General features: G+C 37.1%; 2 protein-coding genes across 5 annotated transcripts in view; one reads left to right on the forward strand and one right to left on the reverse strand.

The window, feature by feature from the left end:
- Positions 1-3035: 3035 nt before the first annotated feature.
- Positions 3036-14403, forward strand: LOC128241650 (heterogeneous nuclear ribonucleoprotein A0-like). The gene is made up of 11 exons (XM_052958674.1): positions 3036-3079; positions 4761-4824; positions 5210-5357; positions 6974-7113; positions 7419-7478; positions 7785-7905; positions 8262-8377; positions 8613-8798; positions 10519-10567; positions 12837-12961; positions 14052-14403. Exons 2-11 carry the CDS (start codon positions 4767-4769, stop codon positions 14123-14125), a joined length of 1077 nt encoding a protein of 358 aa, XP_052814634.1. The 5' UTR covers positions 3036-3079; positions 4761-4766; the 3' UTR covers positions 14126-14403.
- Positions 14404-22389: 7986 nt separating this feature from the next.
- The window catches only part of LOC128209167 (uncharacterized), a 37247-nt gene continuing 32470 nt past the window's right edge, over positions 22390-27166 (reverse strand). For all 4 annotated transcript variants that reach the window (XM_052913103.1, XM_052913084.1, XM_052913077.1 and 1 more), the window contains 2 exons: positions 26107-26254; positions 22390-25485 (listed from right to left, as the gene is read on the reverse strand). In XM_052913103.1, the coding sequence (XP_052769063.1) occupies positions 23866-25485; positions 26107-26254 (1768 nt within the window). In that variant the 3' untranslated portion in view covers positions 22390-23865. The remainder of the gene's footprint in view (positions 25486-26106; positions 26255-27166) is intronic.

Here is a 27166-nt window from a genome sequence, read left to right on the forward strand (position 1 = left end):
AGTGTATATGCAGCTCGAATGTGTCTATGCTACCACCACCCCTAGTTTGTAGTGTTTATGCTGCATGAATGTGTCTATGCTGTCACCACTCCTAACTTGTATTGTGTATGCTGCCCGCATGTGTCAATGCTAATACCACCACTAGCTTGTAGTGTACATGCAGCCCGAATGCATCTATACTTCCACCACCCCTAGCTTGAAGTGTTAATGCTGCATGAATGTGTCTATGCTACCACCACTCCTAACTTGTAGTGTATATGCTGCCCGAACGTGTCTATGCTACCACCACTCCTAGCTTGTAGGGTATGTGCTGCTCGAATGTGTCTATGCTACCACCACCCCTAGTTTGTAGTGTATACGCTGCATGAATGTGTCTATGCTACCAACACTCTTAGCTTGTAGTGTATACGCTGCCCGAATGTGTCTATGCTACCACCACCCCTAGTTTGTAGTGTATATGCTGTCCTAATGTGTCCATGCTACCACCGCCCCGAGCTTGAAGTGCATTTGCTTCACGAATGTGTATCTGCAGCCACTAACCCTAGCTTGTAGTGTATATGCTGCCCGAATGTCAATCTCATTAAAATCATATCGTGACGTTCACTTCGTTTCATTACGTTATGTACATAGCGTAACGTCGTGAAGCGTGTATTGGGGATCTGATTTTAATGAGATTGCCCGAATGTGTATATGCTACCACCGCCCCAGGCTTGAAATGTATTTTGGTGCCTGAATGTGTCTATGTTGTCACCTACCCTAGCTTGTAGTGTATATGCTGTCCGAATGTGTCTATGATACCACCGCCCCAGCTTTTACTGTTTATGCTGCCCGAATGCGTCTTTGCTACCACTACCCCTAGCTTGTATTGTTTATACTTCATGAATGTGTCTATGCTACCACCACGCCTAGCTTGTAGTTTATATGCTGCCCGAATGTGTCTATGGTACCATCACTCCCAGCTTTTAGTGTATATATATATATATGCTGCACGAAAGGGTCTATGCTACCACCACCCTTAGCTTGTAGTGTATACGCTGCCCGAATGTGTCTATGCTACCACCACTCTTAGCTTGTAGTGTATACGCTGCATGAATGTGTCTATGCTACCACCACCCTTAGCTTGTAGTGTATACGCTGCCCGAATATGTCTATGCTACCACCACTCTTAGCTTGTAGTGTATACGCTGCATGAATGTGTCTATGCTACCAACACTCTTAGCTTGTAGTGTATACGCTGCCCGAATGTGTCTATGCTATCAACACTCTTAGCTTGTAGTGTATACGCTGCATGAATGTGTCTATGCTACCAACACTCTTAGCTTGTAGTGTCTATGCTGCCCGAATGTGTCTATGCTACCACCACCCTTAGCTTGTAGTGTATACGCTGCCCGAATGTGTCTATGCTACCACCACCCTTAGCTTGTAGTGTATACGCTGCCCGAATGTGTCTATGCTACCACCACCCTTAGCTTGTAGTGTATACGCTGCACGAATGTGTCTATGCTACCACCACCCTTAGCTTGTAGTGTATACGCTGCACGAATGTGTCTATGCTACCACCACACCTAGCTTGTAGTGTATATGCTGCACGAATGTTTCTTTGCTGTCACCACTCTTAGCTTGTAGTGTATATGCTTCCCGAATGTGTCTATGCTGTCACCACTCTTAGCTTGTAGTGTATATGCTGCCCGAATGTGTCTATGCTACCACCACCCTTAGCTTGTAGTGTATACGCTGCCCGAATGTGTCTATGCTACCACCACTCTTAGCTTGTAGTGTATACGCTGCATGAATGTGTCTATGCTACCACCACCCTTAGCGTGTAGTGTATACGCTGCCCGAATGTGTCTATGCTACCACCACCCTTAGCTTGTAGTGTATACGCTGCCCGAATGTGTCTATGCTACCACCACCCTTAGCGTGTAGTGTATACGCTGCCCGAATGTGTCTATGCTACCACCACCCTTAGCTTGTAGTGTATACGCTGCCCGAATGTGTCTATGCTACCACCACTCTTAGCTTGTAGTGTATACGCTGCATGAATGTGTCTATGCTACCACCACTCTTAGCTTGTAGTGTATACGCTGCATGAATGTGTCTATGCTACCACCACCCTTAGCGTGTAGTGTATACGCTGCATGAATGTGTCTATGCTACCACCACCCTTAGCGTGTAGTGTATACGCTGCCCGAATGTGTCTATGCTACCACCACCCTTAGCTTGTAGTGTATACGCTGCCCGAATGTGTCTATGCTACCACCACTCTTAGCTTGTAGTGTACACGCTGCATGAATGTGTCTATGCTACCACCACTCTTAGCTTGTAGTGTATACGCTGCATGAATGTGTCTATGCTACCACCACTCTTAGCTTGTAGTGTATACGCTGCATGAATGTGTCTATGCTACCACCACTCTTAGCTTGTAGTGTATACGCTGCATGAATGTGTCTATGCTACCACCACTCTTAGCTTGTAGTGTAAATGCTGCCCGAATGTGTCTATGCAAATAACTCTCCTAGCTTGTAGTGAATATGCTGCCCGAATGTGTCTATGCCACCAAACCCCATAGCTGCAACGTATACAATTTTCTTCCCTTTTCTTTTCTTCCCATTTTTTCACTTTGCATATAGTGTATACATTTGCTTCCCCCACCCCTACAGCATGTAGTGTATACATTTGCTTCCCCCACCGCTAGCATGTTGTGTATACATTTGCTTCCCCCACCGCTAGCATGTAATTTATACATTTGCTTCACCTCCCCCTAGCATATAGTGTATACATTTGCTTCCCCCACCCCTAGCTAGCATGTAGTGTATACATTTGCTGCCCCCACCCCTAGCACCCCTTGTGCATTGGTGCCTACACCCATAGCATGTAGTGTATATGCTGTGCACCTTTACCTATTACTTACAAGCTTTGTGATCACGAGTGGCGTACAATTACCCACAATTTATCTTATTTTCCTAGCTTTGTCAAAACCAGAATTAGTGGTGTGTGACCGAACAAACTTTTTCTTTATGGTAATTGTTATTTGTGTTCATACGTTTTCTTTGCTTAGTCCGGCGTGGAAAAGACAAAAGTAGGTGTTGGTTAAAATCTATTTTATCTTACAAAATGATGCTATTTAAATTAGATATCATGATAAAAAGAATGCCAACCAATTTGTCTTTGATGTGCAAATAATATTAAACACCTAAGATTTAATGTTACCGACATAAAGTCAAATAATTACAACTTCCGGTTTTAAGTTCATTCTTCCAAAAACATTAGGCCTAAACAATTTGTAGTAATTTCACTAATGTTTGTGTAACCGGGAATTGAATGTATTGTGGCCCTTATACTGTCTCGCTGCTGAGCTAGTAAAGTAAACTTGGGTGGAAAAGTGTGCCATGTGGGGGTTGCTCGAACTCATTGCCACCAGTGCCGGAACACTGGCATGGCGCTCTTACCAAATGAGTTAACCGGGTGGCTGGTTCTTACCTACACACACACAACCCTCCTCCCCAATTGACCTATGTGGCTGACGGATGCACTCCTGCCGTTTACAGCTGCCACCATTAATCGCAGAACTTAAGTTTATACTCACTTTCAAGCTATTGAGCTGGCTCTTGTTGCAAACCAAGGGTTGCAGGTTCTTTCCCCCCCACCAGAGGTACAACAGGCTAGTGAAACTTGTCAAATCAGGACCCATTGCTCGGTGTTGGAATTATTGCATGATCAAGCAATAAATAGAACAAAGAGTTTTGGCGTAAATTATGATGAAACATTAAATATAACTTTTTTTTTCTTATTATTGCTCATTCTGGCAATAATTGCCAGATTGAGCAATATTGCCTGATTGGACAAGTTTTATCACCCTGCACAACGCATTTTGAGGAACATGTCATTGCTCAATCACCAGTGCATATTAGATTTTAAAATAAAAGTTAAGTCTAATGAGTGACATTTTTCTGTAAAAGGTTAGAATATTTTAATCAGTATATTTTTCCACCAAGGCTTACTTGTTTGATTATTGTAAGTAGTGAAAGATAGCATATACTTGGTGTTTGCAATTTTGTGTTGGCCAATCATGAATGACAATCCAGGATTTTTCAAATTTTCCGTTTATGAATTCTACATAGATGGATTCTAACAAATGCACCAACAAACATCAAATAAATTACAATTTTGATGATGTTCATAAAATAGAGGGGGCTCCATCAGAATGTGGTGTATATATGGTTCCTCGTAGTTCCAGCTCCCAAAGCTGTCGTCAGAATATCCAGTGTCCGCTGTTGCCTTCTGTTAACCTTTGTTTAGTTAACAACTTCACAGTATCTTATGAGTTATCTGGTAAAGATGTTTAATCGTAAGGCCTAAAAAAAATAATACATTTGGTTCGGGTTACCCGACCCTACCTACGGAATAGGCGCCGACCCTACCGTTTTTTATAGTCAGTTTGAAAAAAAAATGAAAAACTAAAAAAAAAATAATATTTTTTTTTTCGTTTTTTTTAATTGCTTTTCAATATGTAGTTTAAACGTTAAATGCTTATACAGAAGATAGCTTTAACACCATTCTCCAATGATGAAAATGATATTCTTATATAAAGCCTAATAAAAAAAAATAAAATAAAAAAAAGCCTACCTACCCCTACCTATTTTTGAAAAGGATGTAACCCTAACCAAACAATTTTTTTTTTTAGGCCTAAGACCAGGATTTTAAGATGGGTTATATTAAGCATGAATTTCTAAATGAAGCTTTTTTCTACAATTTTTCAGAAAATCATGGCGACTTCTGCTGAAAATGGGGTTGAGGAAAAAAAGCCTGGAGTTGTGAGAAAGAGTAAGAAGGAAATCCTATTCGGATTCAAACTATATAGAAATTAAAGTTTATTTCTGAAATACATCAAGGCAAAAAGCCAATGGGTATTACTATACATAATATTGTTGACAAGTAGATTTATAACATAGCTAAGGCAAAGATGTATTAATTTATGGAAAGAACTAAATATTTTACAACAAATCATATGAGTAATTGGTATTAAAAATAGGAAAAATATTTTTTTGTTAAAATTCTTTTGCTATCAAGGGGGTCATATTATGTTTTTATAAAGGTTATTTTGGCATCATATCATTTAATTAAGCATTTGATGGAGAAGGCCCTTGTGGCAGGCCTTGGATTGATAAATATGTTTCATACCAAGTAAACATTATGTACATGTTTTTAGTCACGAAGATCACATTCACGGTGGGCCCAATCCGACAGGAGGATCTGTCAACACCAGAGCTGAACAAACTGATGGCAATGGCCCAGAGGTTCGAGATCACATTCGACACCATCCCTGTGCTAGACTCCAACCAGACTGATAAACTGGGGTGAGTACACTCACTTGTAGAATGATTGTTTCCTTTTATATTTAAATGAATCTTAAGTTGCAGTGTCTGGTTAGCAGTCGTTAGCAAACTCGCTTCTCACCTAGGTGACCTGGGTTCGATTCCAAGTGTTGTGCATATGAGTTTGGTTTGTGGTCTGCCCAAGCTGGACAATTGTGTTTCCTCAGGGTACTCAAGTTTCTCACACAACACATGACCACTTTCTCGCGTAATATCTTGCCGACGAGAGTGATTAATATAATGTTTTAATAACTTGTTTCACAAAAGTTAGTAAACTAAGTTGCAGTGTTTCAATTCCATGGCCATGTGATTTTATAAGTAATAATTAGGGATGGAAACCGGATACTAAATTGGTATCCGAATATTCGTATCAAGTATTCGAATACTATCCGGATACTCGTATCAAATTGTTTTCATAATAAATAAATTCCCTATTATATGTCACCCACCTTCTGTTATTTGACATAATTGTCCACTTAATTTATAATTTGTCCTATGACAATTTCACTTTTTCATTAATTCTTTCTCAGTCTTAATAATTTATAATGTTATAATCAAAGCTAAACATCTCATTTTACGTCATAAAACTCATGATGAATACCACATGAACACCTCGTGAATTTGATAGTCACTTCGGCCGAGGTGGTTGCTTGGTTACTGCCACGTGCTATCAAGTTTGTTATTTATCAGCAGGTTTCATGTTAAATGACGCTTTGATTATTTGATAGTCGATTGTAATTTTGTTTCATTACATTGTTTGATTTAATGCAATACCTACAATTTCTGCGGTGTTTTGTAATGAAGGATATAATTGCGGAAAAGATAAGAAGACAAAAAGAAGATCTGATTTTTCTTAATTTACATGCATGTCCTTTTTTTAATTTATCAATAGACTAAACATGTTTACATATCGTATGAAAAATAAAATACACTACACAAAATAAAACGTGAATAAATACTAAATAGGAAATAAATCATTTATATATTTGATAATTTAATTAAACACTGTACACACACTACTTTCAAGTCCGAAATGTTCGAATACTTAATAATTCCTTCATGCATATTCATCAAAAATATGATTGGTCATTAATAGCTTTGATTGCACGACCCTTATCTTGTGATTTGACGATCAATTAGTGTCAATTAAGCACATCTGAGATCATAAAACAACACTTGTCATTGTAAACAAGGTGATAGAACTTTACAGGGTGCTGCACAAGGACACAATATCACGCCTTGTGCAAACACCCAATTAGCAGACAATGTTTTACACATTCCCACTTCGCGACAGACACTGTTGATCACCTGAAATATTTCACCTGTAAAGTTTTATAACAATTGCTATGTCTCTGCTAAGCTATTTCATTGAAATTTTAATTCTTAACGAATATTCGAATACCCATTTTGGTATCCGAATACTTGCGTGATATCCGGATATCCGGATACTCGGATATTCGCTTCCATCCCTAGTAATAATACATATAAGGTATCGCCATTGGTGTGTTGGTGAGTTTTCTGTCTACACCCTTTACCATGCTCTAGTGTCAAGATTATGAAAGCTCAAGGCTACTTATAACTATTGTTTTGTGTTGCAGATACATTACCCTGCCGTTTGAGATCCGAACACAGGACTACCTGCTCGTGATATTTGACCGGCTCCACAACCTGAAGCTTGGACGTGGAGATCGTGAAGTCTCTGTCAAGTTCCCTGACGAGCTGCGTAGGCACGTTGATGGTAAGTCCCTCCATGAATCTCAATTAAGTCAGGCCAAGATTGGACCAAAATATGACAAAGCAAACTCTCAATCTTTTCACATTTGACCACATAATTGCAAGGCAGGATTTGTGTATGGCTTGTTATCCTTTGTTTTGTTGTATATTTTAAGGTATTCAGACTTTTGCTTCATACAATCTTTTAAAGCATACTTTGAATAGCCTTGACTTTGAAAGTCCTTATAAATACCTTTAAATCTTAATACTTTCTATTTGTTATAACCTTATAGCTGTTGAATTACTAGGCATGTTATTTGACATTTCCAGAGTGCAGGGCTCATAACTACGAGATGAAAAAGAAAAGGATAGAGGAATACAAGGAGAAAGGTATTGAATTAGGAAATAACACTCTGGTCCCAATATATCAAATGTTTTAAGCGTAAACAAACTTAAGAAGCATATTTTTATCAAGCCAAATTTCTTACTTGTGTATTTTTATTTTACTAAATGAAAATATAAGCAAAATTTATCAAAACTAAAATAATTTCATTTTAATCTTGTAATAATGTTCACTTATGTTCTTGGAAATATCGTTCATGGCATATAGTCCCATGGATTTTATGTTCTAGGAAATATCTATCGTGGCACATCCCATCCTTGCACATGTTACATTGTTATTTATTTTGTTTCCAGAGGAGAAGTTGAAGCGATCACTGTTTGCCACATTTGTGGACAAAGACACAGGACGGGACAGTCTTGTGGAGAAATTCCCGGAGGCAAAGGATATCACAGTCCGTCAACACAACTTCCAATGGTAAATGTAGAAATGTATACAAAAACAATGTTAAGTTACAAATAAATGTTACATTTCCATTTTAATGGTGTAGTAAAATCAAATTAAATGATTGTGAAAATAAACAAAAATATCGGAGCTTTAATAGATTTAGGACATATAATATAAATAAGGGTTATAACATTCTTAAGACGTATGGTAAGGTATATTATATATAAAAATGCACCATACAAAGTCAACTGCCTACCTTATCTTACGTCTTAAGCCTTACGTCTTAAGAATGTTAACCCCCGACTATCTATATTTCAGAGTACATTTACCTTGGTAGTGTTATATCAGATCTTCTTGTATTTGAATGATTGTTTTAACTGTTACAGGTTTGGATGTATGGAGTTTGAAAATGCTGACGAAGCCCTGGCAGTACTGAAGAAAGGCAACCAGATTGAAATAGAAGGCCAGAAAGTCAAGATTGTACGCCAGCCTCCAGACTTTGGTGAGCTTTGCCATACATGTTTCTGTTAATTACTATAACCTTAATAAATCATCAACTTTGTGGTCTGCTATAAAAGGAAATTTGTGAATAAAATGTAATGACCTGCCATTTATTTTAATAATGAATAGATGTACTTCATCTTAATGATTTGCAGGACCCATTACTGGGCATATTAATAAGATTGATTTGATGACCCCATAAGCATTTTAAATGGATATCCTTTTTCTGTCATTAGAGGAAATGCAGAAAAAGCAGAGGGAACAACAGCAGCAGTATCAACAAAAGGGTCACCGGGACAAGCCTCGCCCCATGTCGAGCCCTGGGGGCATGAGGGGAGGTGGGGGTCGTGGAGGAGGACCCCGTCCATTGCTCTCCAACATGGGTGGCGGTGGGGGATATAACCAGAGGGGTGGCTTTTCTGGTATGTTCTAGACTTAGTTATGCATCTCTTTTATTTGATCAAAATGTTGGCATTTCATACTCAGATCTAGATTCAGGGCTCGACGTTAACTTTAAAATCCACTGGTCCATTCGGACTAGTAGATATATTTTCTACTGGTCCTGACCTGATATCCACTGGTCCTGACCAAATTGATACTTTTTGATGATATGATTTTAATTCTTTGCCTGTGAAGGTTTATTATATACACACATGATGAAAATAATAGTGAGCTTTTAATTTTAATATAAAACTTTAACTGGTTAACATTACAACAATGAAACAATAGTATGAGGATTGACTAGAATATACGTTGGATTATCAGGCAGCAATAAAAGATATATAGTACATATCTGACTTGAATGTACATTAAAATTTGTCAATCACATTAGCAAATGGCAATAATTGAGTAAGTTCAAAACATATATAATGGTATGACTAGAAATCTGAATGCACATCAATACTGGTTAGAAAGTTACATAAAATCATGTAAAGCAACAACAATCATACATTGATGGACTAGTATAAAACTTCAATGGTCAGTAATAACAGAATGTATACCATACGATAAATACTTAAAAACCAAATTCAATGCTATTAATATGGACGAAATGATTTGCTAAAATAAGTTATTGGAATTTTACATCGTAATAAAGATTGACCTAATTCCGATGATTTCACAGCTATAGTAAACTGTTCTGTGCTGTTTACTTCCGGTCGCAGATGTAACGCATGCGCAAGGGAATGTAAATAAAAACAACGAACGCTGCTTGCACTGCATTTATTTGTTGGATTATACATATTGTCAGATTTAGTCAGGGATCTTGCTTAACATTTCTGATTAAATTATTTCTTCTTGGAAATTTCACTGGTCCAGTCGGACTAGCCAGAGCTGGTTTCTACTGGTCCGGACCATGAATCTGGTGGTCCCGGACCATCGGACCACCGTTAATGTCGAGCCCTGAGATAGATAGCATAAATGTTATAAGGGATTCATGTTGTCCAGCAACATCATGCGCAACCCCAGCACCAACTCATTATCATATCGAATCTATTATAAAGTTACAGTGCAATAATATGCTGATTGAGTTTGATATATACCACCAGGTACAGCTGTCAAAGTATATACATGTAGTGCATGAGATTAAATGATACAAATGCATTACAAATTACTGATGTGATGTTGATTTTTTTAGAAACTCCATTTATAGAGTTTCAACATGTCACATGTACATGTACTGTTACTACATATTTTAATCTGCAAGCATGTTTTAAAACTGTTCTTTTTTCATTTGCATTTGTTTATTAATTATTTATGGAATGTTTCAAGTTTATTTCCAAATACTAATTAACAAGTTATTTCATAATCCTGTATTGAAGGCACAAAAGAAAATCATTTTTTATTGTCAGATATACTAAGTGACTTGTGAACACACACTTCTCTGATACAGCTTCACAGGGAAGTGTGTGTTCACAAGTCACATTATGTATATCAATAAATACCTTGATTGAGAGGAAGAAGAAGTCACTTCTCCATAAAATTTGACCCTAGGATGAGCCCAGTCTTATTTGAGTAAAGATTGTTTCAGCATTTTTTTTCTGTTGAAAAGCAGGAAGCAAATATTAGTCAATAAAGAAATTTATAATTATCATAGAGTCCTACAAGTTTACATGTGATGTTTATTTTGTTTATCTGTTACAGGTCGAAGTGGTTTTGGGATAGGAAGTGGGATGGGAGCAGGTGTGACTGCGTAAGTATCTCACCATAACACACATGCATGTACATCTGTGAGATTAATGGGCTCAACAGTGAGATGTTTGATCAACCCAGGTAGCAATAAATATTATAAACTATATAAGTTGTAAGCAAGGACAACTTCATGGCCTATAATCTTTTTCAAATAAGTCTAATGCACAACATTTTTCTGTAAAGTCTGATTGAAGTTATCTACTATTTTAGGAATGAAAAGATAGCCTAATACTCTATTTCAAAACAATGTCTCATTGGTTGATTTGTTTTGAGCAACAAATAGTAAGTACTGTTTAAAATCAGTGTTTGGTATGATCAACAACATTGCAGATTTAGAAAACTAAGTCAATTTTTAGCAGACCAGAAATCATGTCTTAGCCATTGAGGGTTGAAAAGCTGTGTGTTTTGCAATTTTTTTATGGGTACCAAGTTTGGGGGGGGGGGGGGCAAGAACATGTGGTACATTTTTTTTCTGTTTTGACTGTAAACTGTACATGTATGATTTTTAGCTCGACTATTCGAAGAAGATGAAGGTCTATACTACTCACCCAAGCGTCGGCATTGGCGTCACCCCTTGGTTATGGTTTTGCATGCAAGCACACATAGGTTAATATCTCAGCAACTACTTGAGGCATTGCATTGAGACTTTATACAATAGTACTCAACCATCCAACCTACTTAATTAACCAAATTAGATAACTACAGTTTGCATTTAATGCAAATAATAGGCCTTTATTATTCAACTTAGAAATTCTGGTTAAGGTTTTGCATGTAAGCACACATAGGTTAATATCTCAGCAACTATTTGAGGTATTGCATTGAGACTTTATACAATGGTACTCAATCATCCAACCTACTTAATTAACCAAGTAAGATAACTCTAGTTTGCATTAAATTCAGATAATGGCCTTATTTTTTGACATAGAAATTCTGGTTAAGGTTTTTTGCATGTAACCACTTTTAAGTCAATACCTCAGCGAATACATCATGTATTGCATTGAAACTTTACACACAGGCTCCCAACCATTTAACCTTCTTTAATCAAGTAAGATAACTCTATCTTTCATATTATATAATTTTTGCCCCTTTATTATGCGACTTAGAAATTCTGGTTAACGTCTTCCATGTTAGCACACATAGGATAATATCTCAGCAACTACTTGATATACTGCATTGGGATTTTATACAATGGTATTCAACCACCCAACTAATTGAATAACCAAGTTAGATAACTGTATTTTGCAAATAATGGCCCTTTATTATTAGACTTAAAAAAAATTGTTAAAATTTTCCATGTAGCCACATTTATGTCAATATCTCAGCACATCATGTATTGCATTGAAATCTAATCTAACAGTGATCCATGCATGTTTCGCCAAAACATTTCAATCCTTAAACTGAACAGCGGCGGAATAGTCGAGCGCGTTGTCTGTGACAGCTCTTGTTTATCAAATTAGGACTTCCTTGACCTTTGTTAAATGAAACGCAAAAGCCCTCTTGAATAAGTGGACAACACTAGTCCAGCTACTGGAGCAAAGTTTCACTGCAATAGCTCTGATAACATTATGATTGTCTAATATAGTCCAAAATTAAGAAAAAATATCCTATTTTTAGCTGAAATCTACTTTACTGTATTTTTATACGAACCATGAAACTGTTGAGTGTAACACACCAAATCTACTTGTTATTTGAAGGTAACATTTAAGGACATAAAACTGTTTCTGAGAATGTGTCGGATACTTTTATAACCCAAACATGATTTGTATCTGAAGGGAAGTGGTAATATAAAAATGTTTGTATAGAAAGTGTAGCTATATTTTACACATAATCATTATCAAGACTGACTTTGATGGCAGAATATTTTGTAAGAGAAAGATGTCACACAGATATATCACCACAATTTACATTACTATATAATCATCATTTCTTGTTCTATCAATTTCTATTAGTATAAATTAGTATAAGCATATTTTGTGACAGTTTGCTCTTTTGTTTTCAAAGTGAAACATGCTAAAATGAGACAATACTGGAATCAAATTTAGATTATCAACAGTTTCTAATGGTGAGTTTATCAAGATTATAATCCTCAATTATTTTTCAATTAACTCATGGAAAGCATGAAATAATGATACATATATATCAGGGCTATCAACTTTAACAGAGGTTGTGTCAGTCCTTTCTGTGAATTGTCTTTTAAGTGTAGCTCCAGTTGATGTATGTTTCTAGAATGTTTCACGGTAGTGCGTTCAAACTGCCATCCTCTGTTGCAGGTTTAATCAGGGCTACGGCGGTGGCTACAACCAAGGTGGAGGAAACTATCAACTAGGTAGCAAGCGCAAGACTGATATGGGAGATTTTGGGGGGTCAACTAAGAGACCTTATGATAATAAGCGAGGTAAAGTACGGGTGCCACAATGCCCCGTTACCTGCAGTCTTCCATACTCTGGACAGTTGATGTACCTAGACTCATGTAGCTTTTTAATCCACTTACATGCTCTCCAGAGGTTAATCATCCAAATATACATGTGCTTTTATTAAAACCAGTTTACACTCCTGATTTAGTATCTAGACAGAGAAGCATAGAAACTTCATGGTTGCCTGTTGGTACCTGAGCAGTAGTGAAATGTTTTACAACCTGTTTTGTTAACTTAATATTCAATGTTAGTCAGTACTGTGCGGCTCTGATGCAAATAAACAAAGAGATCACCACCCCGAGTCTGTCTGATAATTTAAGATGCAACTGATGTTACCACTGTACCCAACATTGTGCTTAGTATATACTATTTTTTTTAGCTTGATAGCTTATAGAATTACTCTCGAGTCTGTTACCTGGGCAGAGTCCAGTACAGTGTCTTTTTTAAGAGGCATTGAGATAGTACCCCTAGTGGGGATCGAACCAACAGCCTCGTGGGTGAGAGGCGGCCCCTATACCAATAGACCACTGTCACATTTGCTGGCCCTGTATTTTCTATTGTCATTGTGTACAAGACTCAAAGCTTCACATCTTCCATGTTATTGTATTAAAATGCTTAAGCTGGCAATATACCTGTGTATGTAGCATATACAATATTTAACAATTATTTACGCATTTACTGTCAAAAGGAATTTCATTAGTTAAAGATACTTTATGACCTTTAAGAATACATTTTTCTGAGTTTCAAACTTAGCCTCCCAACAGTCCTGTTTTCCATGTACTCCGTAGTCCATAAGCTCATGTGTTTTAGCTCTTCTGTTGTTTTGAGGATTTCTTACTCTGTAATGTGATAGCCTTAGTGTTGTTGTAAGTGTCGCAAACATGCAGTAACTTGAAGTCTAGCCATAACTGAAAATACTTTAAGATATTCACATGAACTTATGTTCCCACATGTGTAGCAAGGCCCACAACTCTTATTTGATATTATGGATGTGAAAGACATTGAAAATAAATAGTGTTATGTAACCAAACCTGGTGATTGTAACTTAATATATGCCTGCTTATTTTCAAGGTGGGTATGGCGGTGGCGGTGGTGGTGGCCGAGGTGGACGTGGGGGATGGGGAGGAGGAAATAGCCGCTGGTAGCCCCCTGGGATTCAAAGGCACACAAACACAGCACCTGCAGTAACCTAGCTACTGAAAACTTACAGAAGCAGACTTCTTTTGACAACTTTCGGGGAAAAAGATCTTGACACTTTGTTTCATAAACAATATTTGAATTATCATTTCAATTGTGTGAAGAGTCATAAGATGTGTAAGTTAGGCTACCTTATTATGTTGTATAGTATCCATGTTGTTTCAATGATTTCTGTGTATGGAAAGCCATTTTGTACAATTATGTGGAATAAATGTTGTATATTGTTTGAATTTGTCTGTCGGTCTTTGTCTCTTTTGTATGGTATATGCGGATATCAGTTTATAGGAAAAGCGTGACATTTACTAGTGTCTACTTAAAAAGTCATGGCGTTGTGAACGTTCACCGACTAGCACTGAAAAGGACTAGACTGGTAGTGCACAGTTCTCAGTCATGAGAAAGCGTTTGGTCGTGGGATAATTGTAATTGTAAGTACCATCGTGATTGAAACTATACATAACTCGTTTTCCGTAAGTATTAGTTAAACCGCCGATATGAGTATATTGCAGTTGAGTAAGTGTTCATCTGTTTTTTTGTAACGTTAGCAACCTACTTCTATAAATTGCTGATAAGTATGTGGGTATTTGTATAATGCTGTTCTGCTTGGATTGCACAATATTTGAATATATGCTAAATTTGCTGTGAAATCGACTAGGATGCATCAATCGTAAAACAAAAAACAAAAGCTTTGAATGCACACAGTTGTTGAAGTGTGTCTTTTTTATCCTATATTTCAACTGAAATAAGAGGTAAAACCATCCTTGCCATCTTCTTAGGCCAAAAAAGCTTGCTTCTAAAATTGTTTTTTGGTATTAGATTAACAAATTATCCTCTTCACTTAAAACCCATTCAAACGATACCAAATTACCAGCTGAGGCATCCAAAAAACACGTTCTTTTACAAATGATGGAGAAAACAAAAAACAACAATAATTATTATAAAATGACAAAACCATCAACAAAGAGCAGCGGCTGCAGTCGTATTGCTGCTTAGTTCTTACGCGTACACATTTCAAGGGTAAAATGTAAGGAAAGTGTCCCAACTTATCCATTTGAGAAAAGGGCTTATCAGTTTATGGAATAATCAGGAAATTGAACCAATCAATTAATCAACATTTAAGATCTATCCTACTGGGCTGTTTATCTTGTCTTGTGTTTCTTGTTTTGACCAATATTGCAGTATTTGAGCATTTAGTTGTCTTGTTTTAATTGTCATCAGATCATCTAGAGGGTTGAATACAGCAAGGCGTTGGTGATGGATATGGACGGCTTTGTCAGTAAAAAATCAACATTTAATAAATAATCATTGATTTGGTGGTCTAAGTTTGTTATATCTACGTAATCTCCTTTTATGTAGAGTTGATATTTTCAGTATTTCATGGCATTCGACACGATACTTCCGGCTATATCCATCTCGAAGAACGCGCACAAAAATCACTCTGGTGAGGAGCACAAACATCATACATAAGTCTATTAAGTTAACACCAATAAAAGTAAAATTTGAAATGGAAATAATTTGACCTAAAATCTCTTTTTTAAATTTTGCTTACATTGACGTTAATTTCTTCGCTAAAGTAAGACATTAATTTCAGTAAAAAATATTAACGCAAAAAACCTCATTAAGCTCACGTTAGCTATAACCGTGAGACGATACGCACTGCATATGCATGTAGCTCATACTCTTTATATCAGGAATTATTTCTCCGTCCTTCCGGGGAAGACATTGTTTTTGTCCTATCCGTCAGTCAGTCAGTACGCCACACTTCATTGCCTCTCAATAACAAAAGAACGCTTCGACCCAGGAACTTCAAACTTGGTACGGAGGTTGGTCATGATTCATATTGATTTTGAGGTCAATGGTAAAGGTTGCGGTAATCTTTATGTGAAAAAGGGGTTTCCGCCCAATAACTAAAGAACCTTGGAACTTTATACTTGGTATGCTAGTTGGTCATGATAAGAAGATGATCCCTGTTGATTTGAGGTCAAGGTCACACTGACCTCCAGGTGTAAAACGATTTGTTGGTCACCAGTCCGTACGATTTAGTTTCTGCTCAAGAACTAAAGGACGCTTGGACCCGGTAACCTCATACTTGGACCCAAGTCGTGTCCAGTCCAAAAGTACAAATTTCATGTCCACCATTGATCATTTCTCACTCACGACCACACAATCGAGTGACAAGCGTTGTTTTTTTTTATTTTACATAAGAGCTAACTCTAGTCAATCAGGCGGTCTTACAGCGCTTCCGACAGAATTCCAGTTCTATGCAATAACAGAAGGGCTTGGGTAAGATGGGTGGAATACTTTTCGCTTTCTAGAATAAAAACGCAGAATAACTCTTTGTTTCAGATTTCAAGAATAACTCCAGTAAATCATAATAGAGAAGTGTCCAGTGGACCAATTCTCCACTTAAGATAAAGCCAGTACGTGCAATCGAGGTTGTTGACTGTTTGTACATATTTAAGGGTAAACAATAGTGTCTGTCAGGAGGACAAGGGCATCCTCAACAACACTAACAATATCAACTATGGCACTGAAATAACACACGCCTTTCAGCGCTTAGTTTTTAGTAATAGCTACACAGATATACTTGAGTTACGAAAGTTCATTCAAACTCGATAGTTAATGCTTTGCTCTTTTAAATGGGTAAACATCATCAAAGACTGTTATCCGAGTTTTTATGTATTAAAACAAAAGCACTCGTGTACATAAATGCACACAAATTTCAATGAAAAATATGGCCTCGACATGAAGATTATGTACATGTATGGTCGTTTAAAGTACAATTTCAACTACAGGAATCACATACATGTAGTCGGATAAACACTCTTGGGGGAATCATTTTTAAGTGTCATGCTTGAATGTTATTTCGTAAAAGTGCGTTTTCTGACCACAGTTTCGTTTTATATTTATCACACCTACAGACCAGACCACATCCCCATATGCGATTACACACAAACACGTATCTAACGTAGTACTAGTATTCGTTTTATCTTCTATTGTAACCTTGGTTCTATGCCGTAATTTGATAGAAAGTCATCCCCCTGAATTTATTTTTTGTGCACATTTTTATAATATTGCGATATATTATAATTTTCAGTGGGCTATTATGATCGAATTCTTTGTGGTTGAGGCATCCACATTATCTGAGCTCATTCTATATATTTACTGAAGGCCTTCTAGTCAGGTCCGCTTTTGATGATTGTATGGAACAAGCCCATGTGGACTTTCTTAGGCTACCACACATTCAATTCGGATATAAAACCTAAAAATGTTCTAGTTTTATTAATTGTAAAGCATGACCCCAAACTCTTTCTTAAGAAGTTGTCGAGTTCTGCCCCTTGTTCGACTAAAGAAATAACACACCCCAGACGGGCGTTGGTATTCGTTCCGTGGCGCTCTCGTCTAGTTAACGATTTTTATGGAACCTGGCCAGAATTTTGGTCTTTAAATTTGTATTCGTCCTTCAATTATCATATTTGAAGAACATTGGCTGTCAGCTGCAAAAAGAGAAAAATAAATACACTTGTGTTCGTCCTTCAATTATCATATTTGAATAACATTGGCTGTCAGCTGCAAAAAAGAGAAAATAAATCCATTTTTTGGTGTTTCTAAATTTAATTAATGCACACGCGTTTGAAATAAAAGCGTTTTCCATTTTATAACATTCAGGAAATATTACAAAGCAACGTAAGGAACCTTTATGATTAATCAGAAAAGTTGGCAAAATCTATTTTTTGTTATGATACTACTTACATAGTGACCGTTGATATTACTTACATGATAACAGTGAGCTGTTAGCCGATGATATCGCTTACATGGTAAAAGTGAGCTGTTAAGCGTTGATATCACTTACATGGTAACAGTGAGACATTAACCGATGATATCACTTACATGGTAACAATGAAGCATTTACCGATGATATCACTTACATGGTAACAACGAGGCATTTACCGAATATATCACTTACATAGTAACAGTAAGCTGTTAACCGATGATATTACTTACATGGTAAAATGAGGCATTTACCGATGATATCACTTACATGGTAACAGTGAGCTGTTAACCGATGATATCACTTACATGATAACAATGACGCATTTACCGATGATATCACTTACATAGTAACAGTGATCTGGTAACCTATGATATCACTTACTTGGTAACAGTAAGCTGTTAACCGATGATATCACTTACTTGGTAACAGTGAGCTGTTAACCGATGATATTACTTACATGGTAACAATGAGGCATTTACCGATGATATCACTTACATGGTAACAGTGAGCAGTTAACCGATGATATCACTTACATGGTAACAGTGAGCTGTTAACCGTTGGTATCACTTACATGGTAACAGTGAGACATTAACCGTTGATATCACTTACATTGTGAAAGTGAGCTGTGAGCCGGTTATATCACTGACATGGTAACCGATGATATCACTTCCATGGTAACAGTGAGCTGTTAGCCGGTTATATCACTTACATGGTAACCGTGGGCTGTTAGCTGGTTATATCATTTACATGGTAACAGTGAGCTGTTAGCCGATGCTATCACTTAAATGGTAACAGTGAGCTGTTAGCCGATAATATCACTTACATGGTTACAGTGAGGCATTAACTGTTGATATCACTTTATGGTAACAGGGGGGTATTAACAGTTGATATCACGTACATGGTAACTGTGAGCCATTAACCGTTGATGTCACTTACATGGTAACAGTGAGCCATTAACCGTTGATATTACTTACATGGTAACAGTAAGCCATGAACCGTTCATATCACTTACATGGTAATAGAGAGCCATTAACCGTTGATATCACGTCCTTTGTAACAGTGAGCTGTTAACCGATGGTATCACTTACATGGTGACAGTGAGCTGTTAACCGATGATATCACTTACATGGTAACAGTGATCTGTTAACCGTCTATATCACATACATAGTTACAGTGAGCTGGTAGCCGTTTATATCACTTATATTGTAACAGTGAGGCATTAACCTATGATATCACTTACATTGTGACAGTGAACTGTTTACCGATGATATTACTTACATGGTAACAGTGAGCTGTTAAACGATGATATTTGTTACATGGTAACAGTGAGCTGTTAACCGTTGATATCACTTACATTGTAACAGTTAGCTGTTAACCGATGATATCACTTACATGGTAACAGTGAGCTGTTAGCCGTTGATATCTCTTACATTGTAACAGTGAGCTGTTAGCCGATTATATCACTTACATTGTAACAATGAGGCAATAACCTATAATATCACTTACTTGGTAACAGTGAACTGGTAACGTTGGAGATCACTTACATGGTAACAGTGAGCTTCTAGCCTGTTTAAATATTTAAATGGTTACAGTGAGCTGTTAGCCATTGATATCACTTACATGGTAACAGTGAGCTGTTTAGCGTTGATATCACTTACATGGTAACGGTGATCTGGTAGCCTATGATATCACTTACATGGTGACAATTAGTAGTTAACCGATGATATCACTTACATGGTAACAAATAGGCATTAACCGATGATATCACTTGATGGTAACAGTGAGGCATTAACCGTTGATGTCGCTTCATGGTATCAGTGAGGTATTAACCGTTAATATCACTTACGTGGTAACAGTGAGATGTTAACCGATGATTTCACTTACATGGTAACAGTGAGTTGATACAACTTACATGGTAACAGTAAGTCATTAACCGTTGATATCACTTCCATGGTAACAGTGAGCTTTTAGCCCATGGTATCACTTACATGGTAACAGTGACCTGTTAGCCGTTGAAATCTTTTACATTGTAACAATGAGCTGTTAGCCGATATTATCACTTACATTGTAACAATGAGGCAATAACCTATAATATCACTTACATGGTAACAGTGAACTGGTAACGGTTGATATCACTTACATGGTAAAAGTGAGCTGCTAGCATGTTAAATAATTTACATGGTTACAGTGAGCTGTTAGCCATTGATATGACGTACATGGTAACAGTGAGCTGTTTAGCGTCGATATAACTTACATGGTAACAATGAAGCATTTACCGTTGATATCACTTACATGGTAACAGTAAGGTATTACCGTTGATATCACTTACATGGTAACAGTGATGTGGTAACCTATGATATCACTTACATGGTGACAGTGAGCTGTTAACCGATGATATCACTTACATCGTCACAGTGAGCTGTTTACCGTTGATATCACTTACATTGTAACAGTGATCTGGTAACCTATGATATCACTTACATGGTAACAGTGAACTGTTAACTGATGATATCACTTACATGGTAACATTGAGGTATTAAACGTTGATATCACTAACATGGTAACAGTGAGATGTTAATTGATGATATAACTTACATGGTAACAGTGAATTAATACAACTTATATGGTAACAGTAAGCCATTAACCGTTGATATCACTTCCATGGTAACAGTGAGCTGTTAGCCGATGATATAACTTACATGGTAACAGTTAGGTATCAACCGTTTATATCACTTACATGGTGACAGTGAGGTATTAAACGTTAATATCACTTTATGATAACAGTAAGATATTAAATGTTGATATCACTTACATGGTAACAGTGAGATGTTAACCGATGATATCACTTACATGGTAACAGTGAGACATTAATCGATAATATCGCCTACATGGTTACAGTGAACTGTTTACCGTTGATATAACTTACATTGTAACAATGACGCATTTACCGATGATTTCATTTACATGGTAACAGTGAGCTGTTAATCGATGAGATCACCTACATGGTAATAGTGAGCTAGCTGTTAACCGATGAAATCACTTTCATGGTAACAGTGAGCTATTAGCCTATGAAATCACTTTCATGGTAACAGTGAGCTATTAGCCTATGATATCACTTACATGGTGAAAGTGAGCTGTTAACCGATGATATTACTTACATGGTAACAGTGAGCTGTTTTCCGTTGATATCACTTACTTGGTAACAGTGAACTGTTAACTGATTATATCACTTACATGGTGACAATGAGCTGTTAGCCGATGATATCAATTACATGGTAAAAGTGAGCTGTTTACCGTTGATATCACTTACTTGGTAACAGTGAACTGTTAACTGATTATATCACTTACATGGTGACAATCAGCTCTTAACATATGATATCAATTACATGGTAACAGTGAGCGTTTAACCGATGATATCACTTTCATGGTAAAAATGAGCTGTTAACCGATGATATCACTTACATGGTAACAGTGAGCTGTTTACCGTTGATATCACTTACATGGTGACAGTGAGTCATTAACCGTTGATATCATTTACGTGGTAACAGTGAAGCACTAACCATTGATATCACTTACACGGTAACAATGAGTCATTAACCGTTGATATCATTTACGTGGTAACAGTGAAGCACTAACCATTGATATCACTTACATGGTAACAATGAGTCATTAACCGTTGATATCATTTACGTGGTAACAGTGAAGCACTAACCATTGATATCACTTACATGGTAACAGTGAAGCCTAACCGTTGATATCACTAACATTTAACAGTGAAGCACTAACCATTGATATCACTTACATGGTAACAGTGAGCCATTAACCGATGATAATACTAACATGGTGACAGTGAAGCACTTACCGTTGATATCACTTACATGGTAACAGTGAAGCCTAACCGTTGATATCACTAACATTTAACAGTGAAGCACATACCGTTGATATCACTTACATGGTAACAGTGAAGCCTAACCGTTGATATCACTAACATTTAACAGTGAAGCACTAACCGTTGATATCACTTTCATGGTAACAGTGAGCTGTTAACCGATGATATCACTTACATGGTAACTAACAGTGAGCAATTAACCGTTGATATCACGTACATGATAACAGTGAGACATTTATCGTTGATATCACTTACATTGTAACATAGAGCCATTAACCGTCGATATGGCTTACATGGTAACAGTACTAATGCGTTGTTCGCCGATGTAAGGGGACAATTTGATTGAGGTGAAGGTCAATGTTTCTTTAAATTCGTCTTGTTATTAATATGTAACCTCTTGTAGAACGGTATATTACGTATTCTGGATTCAATAACATTAACAACAGACAACAGTTTCTCATTGATTTTAATATGCTTCACATGTATAAATATGTAACCTTTTGTAGAACGGTATATTACGTATTCTGGATTCAATAACATTAACAACAGACAACAGTTTCTCATTGATTTTAATATGCTTCACATGTAATATTTATTTAAACAACATTTATTTTTTCACACAGCTTTATATAAAGATATCTTGTTTTACCACGAGTTCTGATAGCACAGAGTGAAATAACAATATTTCTGTTATACATATCTCTGAATGTGATAGAAAGATATATAATATTTACTCGACATACTTATATTCAAAATACAAAACGCCTTCACAATATGCACACCCATTGCACTGAATACATTTAAATAAATCACATAAATGTTGCATATGTGTACATTTTAACTTATATCACAATAATCATAATGAAATATGTCTTAACAAAATGACATTTCAGTTCATATGTTCACATGTATTAAATGTAAATTATATATACAGCAACGTACAAAAACAGAACAGTAGATTCATATAGTTGGCAGTGTTCCGAAGTGCAATTTTTACAGTTTTACAATTTAACAAAATTGAACTATGCTCTAATTTGAAAGAAAATAATCACTGTTTGAAATTCAGTTCATCATATTGTATTTTTACCTTCAGTAAATTTTCGATAACTTGCAGTTATTGCAAAATAAAATAAATCGCAATGGTTAAGATGTAAAAATAAGAAATAATTAACGCGCATTTCTTATATTTGCAACTATAATGTGTATAATCCATTTAGCGCATATAGTCATATTATACGATAACATTTGCTTGCAATTTTCATGAAACAATATAAAATAATAAAAATGTTGGTGTATTTTAAAGAGTCTATATGCACAACAAAGCTTTGAGCTAAACAATGAAACACAAACAATACTTATAAATGCATATTGGAGGACAGTCATAATAAAATATTAAATATTGAACCGAAATTTACAAATATGAAAAAAACATAAAACAGAGCTTAACATACAAATTATCAAAATGCCATTACTTAATTTCTATTTTACACTAACTGTTCAACAGTTGTAAATATAAATAAAATGACGTATTTACATGGAATGGTAAACTTGGATGAAACCTTCCTTCCGGTATAGAGGTTGCCATGGTAGCAGCAGTTGGTTAATGACTTTTGCATTGAAACGTAACACGACACATATTTGTTTACAATTTGAAAGAAACAACAACAAAATGCAATATTAATCGACACTGACTTTAAGATTCTTTCTGGACATTGTTTCAATTTTAATGAATATATTTCATTCTTATATGGAAATAATATAAACGTCATTTACTCTCAGAACTAACCACTGTACCTGAACAACTCACCCACTGGAAGGATGGCGTTTTGTTAATATGGACTCGTCTTTCTTTCAATTCGAAATATACCTTACATAAACTTACTTTCGAAACGTTTTATCTTATCTTGATCATAAAGCAAATATGATACACATTGCAATTAATCACAAAAGCAGTAGCAATTTTCACGTACTAAAAACCATCATATACAAATGTTTCTATTGCTATAACAATATAAATGCAAATACACCTAAATGGCAATAGAGAATTTATCTTTTAATTTTGTTCGACCAACTTCTGGTGGCAAATTTTTCTGGCTCTTAATATTTGGAGAACTAGAAGTTCTTGGTTCCATTTTCGGGAACATTTTAAAATAGTTTTCCGGCCCTTTATTCTGTAGTTTTGCTGGACCATCATGAGGACCATTCCAGGTCCTGTTGGGGTCTGGAGAAGGCGCTTGATCGGAGAATTCATACTGAGCATTATGCCATGCAGTAGTAGGCGAATCACAGCCTTCGGTTGAACTACTGGAACTGTCATTCAGTTCGTCATTGGCACCAGAAGCTGTTGGATTTGCATTTGATTTATCGCTTTGAGGATGTGTGACCATAGTCAATGAGGAAATATCTGGCTTGTTCTCTTGTTTGTTGACTGGCTCTGTTCTATCGACCCTTTCTAGTGCAGGCTTTGTCTGTGGAGGGATTGATTTAAATCGTTCATTGTTGACAGCCTCCCGGTCGCCTCTGCTGGGACCTTGAAGCCTGTGTTTATCTGGTTGGGTTAATGGAAGTCTTCTCCGTTCCCTCTCACGATCCCTGTCCCTTTCTCCTGGGGCCCTCTCTCGATCAACCGGGGTCCTGTCGCGTTCCATTTGGGGCCTGTCCCGCTCCACTGGCGGCCTGTCACGTTCCACTGGTGGCCTGTCACGTTCGACTGGCGGCCTGTCCCGTTCAACTGGCGGCCTGTCGCGTTCCACTGGCGGCCTGTCCCGTTCCACTGGCGGCCTGTCCCGTTCAACTGGCGGCCTGTCGCGTTCCACTGGCGGCCTGTCCCGGTCGACTGGGGGCCTACTCCTGTCCGAAGGTGGTGGACGTGGTTCTCTTGGTCTATCCCCCCTTTCCCCGTGTGGATGTAGCTTTCTCCGTTCTCTATCCCTCTCTCTGTCACGTTCGCGGTCCGACCTGTCAGCCATTGGTCTTTGTCTTTCTTTCTCTGGGTGAGGAGGTTGCTTTGGCCTGTCATTTTCCTCGTTTGACTGTTTGTCTGTTGCCAGAGATTCTTTTGATTTGGCACTTGTAATGTTTTCAGGTGAGTTCAAGTTAAAAGAATCAGCTATTTTGGATTTGCACTTTTTGAATATACTGCTATAGTCGTCCGCGTTTTCTTCGTCTTCGCTAATATGCAATGGAGTAAGTTGTGCTACATCGGTAGGGATTTCTTCATCGCTGTCAGTTTCAATGTTAAATGCTGGGGCCAGCGATGAATCAGGACTGGGTATGTTGGCCAATGTGGGCTTAGCAACGACCGGTTGTACAGTTTCGCGTTGCACAGGCTTTCTCTTTGGGCTCAAATCATTCAGGTGCTCGTTGGGAGCGCCATCAATATTTAAATCGTTATCACTATTACCAATACTGCTAGGATGGCCAGGCATATGTACCCGGAAGTTTTGATTACTGTTCTTATTGTTCTTGTTCCGTATATTCTCATCCTCAATGTTCGCACCATGCCCATCTGGTCTGGGCTCGTTTTCGAGAGACATAGCGTCCTTTCTGGACCTGGAGTTTCGTTCTCCCCGATAGTTCTCGTTCGGATTGATGTACAGGTTTGGATTGTCCTGGTTCAGAAAGCACGTCTCGACTGTCTGGACACTCTGGAAATAAGCATAGTAAATGGAATATATTTTTGTTTCATTAATCCATATGATAAAGCTGCACTCTGACAGATTGACCTATTTGACAAATGTTTCATTTCTTGTCGCAGAATCAGCTAATTTTGGCAGCAATGCCTTCAATTCAGTCATATAATATAAATCACAGTTATCAGATCTCAATTGTTTGGAAAACTGTCGATGTTTTCTTTTTTGTCTTAAAGCGATAGAACATCAATTTTCGAGAGTAAATAATAAAAAACTGCGATCTGATCTGTTTTCAGCAGTCTTATACCACCGGTTTTCAGACATTTACGCACAACTTGGCCCATTCCAAGACAGGAAAATAAGAAGTTGTCAAAACGGTCAATCTGTAAGAGTGCAGCTTCAAATCACTTGCGGGCAACGTTTATGGCACTGATCACCATATCCGGTTAGAAATTTAAAACTAAGGTAATATTTAAAACGTGTGGGTTTTCAGAACCAGGTAATATGTTGTTCTTGTGTTTAATTATATACCTTTTTCTGGTAACAGGCGATGGGGGCATATCCCATAAGACATATTTGTAAACTAAATGTATTTTCAACAATACCTCTAAACTAGCGCTCTATCAAAACAACTACCTTTTCAATCACATCAGCGTTCTGTTTCTTCGTGAGTCCATCAATGTCATCACAGCCAATGAGAGGTCGGTAAACCTGTGGAATGTTGTCTTCGACGGTGCCATTTGGTCTCTGCCTCCGTCGCCGGAGAAAGCGGTCCCGCCGCCTCCTACAAACAATCATCAGGTTGTTGAATATACAGAAATACAAGTTAGAAGATGCATGCAGTCAGTTCTTGTCAAAGTGGACTCACTGACCAAGTTAAGCGCCGGTAACTCGAATGTTTGACATTACAGATTAAATATATGCTTTGATATGTGTGCCCTTAAACAAGATCACCTCAAGTGTTTGACTGGTCGGTTTGTCCACGTAGTGGTCAAAGCAGTATCCCCGCTTAGTTTGAATTTTATTCCGCTGCAGTCATATGGACGTGGTTTGAATAACATATATAAGGTATGCGGCTGATACGATCCCTGTGTATTCGATTTAAATTGAAGTTTTTTTTGTCAATTGACTGTTTTAAAATACTTCTCATTATATGAAGCTGCGTCATTATGCTGTTCTCTGAAGTTTGCCTTGCAAAATTCAACTATTCAAATTATACAGATTACAGAATGAAGTCAATTTAGTTCTCATTGAAACCTTGTTTTTTAAGAGGAAGTTACCTGTAGCTCTGGTAATGCAAGTTTAATTGTAAATATATCTTCAATGAAACTTTGGAAACGGAATGATACAATCTAGGAGATGTTTTATTAATGATTTAAAAACACCGAGTCCTTGATAGGCAAATGTTGCAATCAAGTAAGCAATGCATTTCTCAATAATTACGAAAGTTGGAAATAACTGTACATAAATACACTGAACTATATAAACCTATAGGATGAAACTAGGTATACGTAAGTATGAAGTGTGGGGAATGTCTGGTTATCGTATCATTTTATAATTTCTCCGTAAACATCCGATCAACATCCCAGACACACATATCAGCCGCGATCGCAAGCATCGCTACATTTAAATTATCATCACTTTTTGCGTCTTACAAATCTTGATTTATTTTCATCAAACCGATACACGGGGATAG

Source organism: Mya arenaria, chromosome 2 (genome assembly GCF_026914265.1).
Source record: "Mya arenaria isolate MELC-2E11 chromosome 2, ASM2691426v1".
Taxonomy (NCBI): Eukaryota; Metazoa; Mollusca; class Bivalvia; order Myida; family Myidae; genus Mya; species Mya arenaria.